This window comes from Oncorhynchus clarkii, chromosome 24, assembly GCF_045791955.1.
Source record: "Oncorhynchus clarkii lewisi isolate Uvic-CL-2024 chromosome 24, UVic_Ocla_1.0, whole genome shotgun sequence".
Taxonomy (NCBI): domain Eukaryota; kingdom Metazoa; phylum Chordata; class Actinopteri; order Salmoniformes; family Salmonidae; genus Oncorhynchus; species Oncorhynchus clarkii.
Window position 1 is genome coordinate 17,264,327 of NC_092170.1, and position 6,275 is coordinate 17,270,601.

The 6,275-nt window shown below is 43.6% G+C and overlaps 1 protein-coding gene across 1 annotated transcript in view; it reads right to left on the reverse strand.

The window, feature by feature from the left end:
- LOC139382953 (unc-119 lipid binding chaperone a1) overlaps positions 1-6,275 on the reverse strand; it is a 34,927-nt gene extending 28,652 nt beyond the window's left edge. The window contains exon 1 of the mRNA XM_071127226.1: positions 5,791-6,275. Within this exon, the coding sequence (XP_070983327.1) occupies positions 5,791-6,079 (289 nt within the window). The 5' untranslated portion in view covers positions 6,080-6,275. The remainder of the gene's footprint in view (positions 1-5,790) is intronic.

Here is a 6,275-nt window from a genome sequence, read left to right on the forward strand (position 1 = left end):
AATGGAATGCTCGTATCCTGTATATTTGACTGACGTGGTTTTCTAACCTAACGATCTTAACATCAATGCACTTACTTGTTGTTCAGGATAAGTATCAAATGTAAATGTTTTACATACAGATCTCATATTACTGTATTGCATGTTTTTACATTTTTAATATCGATTTCATAAATGTACAGTATCATTTGTACATTCATTTAAGAAAAATGCAGTTATTTATTCAATTGACTGTGTAAAACCTAGCAGTACTACTTCTTTCTCTGACAGTGAGGCAGATATACAGGGCATTCGGGAATGTTTTAGACCCCTTCCCTTTTTTACACATTTTGTTACGTTTCAGCCTTATTCTAAAATGAATTAAATTTAAAAAATCCTCATCAATCTACACACAATATCCCATAATGGCAAAGCGAAAACAGGTATTTAGAAATGTTTGCACATTTATAAAAACAAAAACAAAAAACGAAATACTTTTTTTTTTTTAATTAATTTTTTTTGTTTGTTTTTTAAAATTTATTTTAAATTTATTTATTTTTTTACCCCTTTTTCTTCCCAATTTCGTGGTATTCAATTGTTGTAGTAGCTACTATCTTGTCTCATTGCTACAACTCCCGTACGGGCTCGGGAGAGACGAAGGTTGAATGTCATGCGTCCTCCGATACACAACCCAACCAGCCGTACTGCTTCTTAACACAGCGCGCATCCAACCCGGAAGCCAACCGCACCAATGTGTCGGAGGCTACACCGTGCACCTGGCAACCTTGGCTAGCGCGCACTGCGCCCAGCCCGTCACAGGAGTCACTGGTGCGCGATGAGACAAGGAGATCCCTACCAACCAATCCCTCCCTAACCCGGACGACGCTAGGCCAATTGTGCATCGCCCCATGGACCTCCCGGTCACGGCCGGTTACGACAGAGCTTGGGCGCGAACCCAGGGACTCTGATGGCACAGCTGGCACTGCAGTACAGCGCCCTTAACCACTGCGCCACCCGGGAGGCCAGAAATACTTTATTTACATAAGTATTCAGACCCTTTGCTATGAGACTCGAAATTGAGCTCAGGTGCATCCTGTTTCCATTGATCATCCTTGAGATGTTTCTACAACTTGATTGGAGTCCACCTGTGGTAAAGTCAATTGATTGGACATGATTTGGAAAGGCACACACCTGTCTATATAAGGTCCCAAAGGTGACAGTGCATGTCAGAGCAAAACCAAGCCATGAGGTCGAATTAATTATCCGTAGTACTCTGAGACAGGATTGTGTCGAGGCACAGATCTAGGGAAGGGTACCAAAACATTTCTGCAGCATTGAAAGTCCCCAAGAACACAGTGGCCTCCATCATTGTTAAATGGAAGAAGATTGGAACCACCAAGACTCTTTCTAGAGCTGGCCGCCCGGCCAAACTGAGCAATCGGGGGAGAAGGGCCGTGGCCAGGGAAGTGACCAAGAACCTGATGGTCACTCTGACAGAGCTCAGGAGTTCCTCTGTGGAGATGGGAGAACCTTCCAGTAGGACAACCATCTCTGCAGCACATCACCAATCAGGCCTTTATGGTAAAGTTGCCACACAGAATCCACTCCTCACATAAAAGGCACATGACAGCCCGCTTGGAGTTTGCCAAAAGGCACCTAAAGGACTCTCAGACCATGAGAAACAAGATTCTCTGATCTGATGACACCAGGATTGAACTCTTTGGCCTGAATGCCAAGCGTCACGTCTGGAGGAAATATGGCACCGTCCCTATGGTGAAGCATGGTGGTGGCAGGATCATGCTGTGGGGATGTTTTTCATTGGCAGGGACTGGGAGACTAGTCAGGATCGAGGGAAAGATGAACGGAGCAAAGTACAGAGAGATCCTTGATGAAAACCTGCTCCAGAGCGCTCAGGACCTCAGACAGGGGCGAAGGTTCACCTTCCAACAGGACAAAAACCCTAAGCACACAGCCAAGACAATGCAGGAGTGGCTTTGGGACAAGTCTCTGAATGTCCTTGAGTGGCTCAGCTAGAGCCCGAACCTGAACCCGATGGAACATTTCTGGAGAGACTTGAAAATAGCTGTGCAGCGACTCTCCCCATTCAACCTGACAGAGCTTGAGAGGATCTGTAGAGACGAATTGGAGAAAATCCCCAAATATAGGTGTGCCAAGCTTGTAGCGTCATACCCAAGAAGACTTGAGGCTGTAATCGCTGAAAGGTGCTTCAACAGAGTACTGAGTAAAGGGTCTGAATACTTACAGTTGAAGTCGGAAGTTTACATACACCTTAGCCAAATACATTTAAACTAAAATTTTCACAATTCCTGACATTTAGTCCTCGTAAAAATTCCCTGTCTTAGATCAGTTAGGATCACCACTATATTATGGTCAAACAGTTCTATTTTGGTTTCATCAGAACAGAGGACATTTCTCCAAAAAGTACGATCTTTGTTCCCATGTGCAGTTGCAAACCGTAGTCTGGCTTTTTTATGGCGGTTTTGGAGCAGTGGCTTCTTCCTTGCTGAGTGGCCTTTCAGGTTATGTCGATATATGACTTGTTTTACTGTGGTTTAGATACTTTTGTACCTGTTTCCTCCAGCATCTTCACAATGTCCTTTGCTGTTGTTCTGGGATTGATTTGCACTTTTCGCATCAAAGTACGTTCATCTCTAGGAGACAGAACGCGTCTCCTTCCTGTGCGGTATGACGGCTGCGTGGTCCCATGGTGTTTATACTTGTGTACTATTGTTTGTACAGATGAACGTGGTGCCTTCAGACGTTGTGAAATTGCTCCCAAGGATGAACCAGACTTTTTTTTCTGAGGTCTTGGCTGATTTCTTTTGTTTTTCCCATGATGTCAAGCAAAGAGGCATTGCGTTTGAAGATAGGACTTGAAATACATCCACAGGTACACCTCCAATTGACTCAAATTATGTCAATTAGCCCATCAGAAGCTTCTAAAGCCATGACGTAATTTTCTACAATTTTCCAAGCTGTTTAAAGGCACAGTCAACTTAGTGTATGTAAACATCTGACCACTGGAATTGTGATACAGTGAATTATAAGTGAAATAATCTGTCTGTAAACAATTGTTGGAAAAATTACTTGTGTCATGCACAAAGTAGATGTCCTAAACGACTTGCCAAAACTATAGTTTGTTCACAAGAAATTTGTGGAGTGGTTGAAAAACAAGTTTAATGACTCCAACCTAAGTGTATGTAAACTACTGCATGCTGAATCAATTCCTGCAGTGAAGACTGTATTTGATGTGCCTTCTACATAGCCCCCCTATGATCCCTGTTCATTTCCTTATATCATAAGCCCCATGCAGCATACATACAGTACACTGATAAGAAACCATTTCTCATTTCACAAAACACTCTCTCTCCATGGGCTAGATGACATTTATTTTCCTCATCATGCCTGTCTCAGAGAAACAGTGTGTCTCCCTCTCTTACCAGCTCTGAGCCACTGTGTCTCCCTGCATCCCCAAAATGGATGCAGTTACCTCCCAAAGCACTGCCATGAAAGTCATTTACACAGCAAGCCTTGTCATTTTCTCCTTCAGTCTTTCACTGGTTATTTCTCCTCCATATACTGGCAGTTCAGCAAAACATTTACAAAATGGATCTCTTTATAGTCTTGGTATACATGTAACATTTGAATCGACTGAGTAATTCAGATTTGTTTTGGTTCATTAATTCTGATAGAAAAGGAGTAAGGCAACCATGGGACCAAATTCAACACGACTGCATGTCATAAAGGACGGGGTGAAAAAGAGGACAATGACATTTGATACAATGATCATAAATCAAATAAGTATCATTTCATAGCAGGTGGCTATCATAAAGCATTTGTGAGAGAAATGCCATTAATGCCATTTGATCTATGGTTTCCTGAATGTATCCTACCTACACTGCAGCTATGGGGGCTAGAGACCAAAACACAATGTCAGAGACAGTGAACACAGCAAATGTAACACATACAGTATCAGCTAAACCTGCCTTCTAATCAGAAATGAATGTCCGGATGCATTCTTCATTGAGTGTTTTGTTGCATGCTGCTTGACTCTGAAGCATTAATTAACTAGAGTCTATCAGGTCATTGAAGCGCCACATTCCCTTCCTTTCTGACATAATCCAGATTACATGTCAGCGGAGAGCAGAGATTACCACTAGGCAGCCATCATCAGTGATTTCTGTATTATCTCGCCACTGCAGCCCGATGCTGCTCTTCTGCTCTTCCTCTGGAGGTTACAGAACCAAACAGCTAACACTATCGGACAGGAACATGGATTAAAGGGATGATGTCGGCGGGCTAGTGTGCCTTTTGGGATGAGAACTGCTCCGGATGATAAGAAATGCCCTTTGCTTATAGCAGAGACTCTGGATAGTAACCAAATCATTTAGACACAAGCCTGTATGTATATTGAAATGACTCATCGTACATGGAGGCTAAGGATAAAGGCTTTATTACCATCTAGCTAACCAACCGCCACAGGATATTAGTTTGTGATATAAGATAGAACTAGAGTGTCAATATGGATGCATCCCAAGTCTCCAAAGTGGCCTAGACGTCAAGTGCATACAGAGTAGTACCGTAGTATACCTGGCCTTCCTTCTATTGTACTGTATATCCTCTACTGATGTGAAAGGCGAATTGATGAAAGCAATATAACAGCCACCTGGCTATACACTTTGTGAGGCGGAAGCAACTGCTTTTAACCTGAGGAGCAGTCAGGACAAAAGACACTTGATAGAACCAGGATGCAATCAGGTGGTTGACATGAAGATGGCCACATTAAATGTATTTTACAGCTCACCAGTCACCAGTAACCTAGTGTGAATGCAGAAGGAACAGAGACAGGATGTGTTTTACACAACAACAACAAAACATATACATTTTGCAATCCAAATGGCACCCTATTCCCTTTATAGTGCATTATTTTGACCAGGACCGTAGTGTTCTGGTACATTGTTTTGCATTATTAAGAAAATAGGGTGCCATTTGAGATGTCTCTATTGCGTGACTGTAGCTGTGTTGTTATGTGCTGTAACAATCTAATGCAGATCTTTAAACAGGTTCTGACTGTCTCAATCGGCAGGCACAGAGCACTGATTACCTGTTACCTAAGAGGAAACAGTTTCTTCAGGTTCGGGAAAGGATTTAGGAAAAGTCCGATTTTCATTTTTTCATCAAGATGGACAACAGGGGGCATTAGAAAGAACAATCACATTAATACCTGCCTGTCTGGTTCAAAATTCATATTTACACACTCTCTCTCTCTCTTTTGCTTCCTGCAACCTTCTCTCTCTTTATCCCTCTTTCTAGCCCCCCCCCCTCTCTCTCACACACACACAGGGTTGTGTGCATACCTATGTACCGACTACTAAACCTGTCTGAGCTAGAGGCTGATAACCTACTCTCCTGTCTTATATCATTATCTATTATGCCCAGATTGCCCACACAGAAACATTCAAGTATACATGTCGTTAGACTATAATTCCACTAGCCTATATAATCTGTATTTCCACCCCCACAAATATCCTACTGTAGCCTAATGTCCCTCTATGTCGTTGTCCAATGCACTGGAAGTATACCCTTGAAAAATGACAAACATGGCACTAGGGCAACTAATATGTTACTACGCGGATGGATAAATGGATGGATGGCTGCCCGTTAACAATGTAACGTTGTCGCTGTGGACCCGATGCTTCATGCCAGGCAACAGAGCAACAGCAGGTGCGTTGCGCCCAGAACCGTTCAGGTAGCTGTGAAGCTACCCGTAATACCAATTAGTAGCCTACTTACTTTCGGTGATCTTTTGTAACCCAAGTACATCCTCAGGCGATATTACGGGGTTTCTTAGCAACTCGTCTTCACTTGTAACCGGGACCCCAGCATCTGTCGAGTTGCAGCCTTTCTTCACTTTCATGGCCACGAGCGGTTGGGGTTGCGACTGCCGTGAACTAGTGCTGCTGCTGCTCTCGAGACCTTCGCTGCCACGGTTCGTATTATTAGTAGCTGCTTTCCTCGCACTGGCGTTAGGTGCGTCCTGGCTATTACACACAGCCTCTGTGCTGGTACAATAATAGCTCATTCTCGGTGCCTCCTCCCCCTCCCGATCTGGGGAAGATACAAATCAGTCTCTTTCCCTCCCTCACCCAAGGCTCAACGTCTCTCACACTCGGTATTTAATTTAAATCCTAGGTTCTTTAAACCCGTTGGTCCGTGACTGTTTGTGTGCGGCGGCTGAATAGCCCTTGCGCTTGGAGCGCGCGTGCGGTGGTGATGAC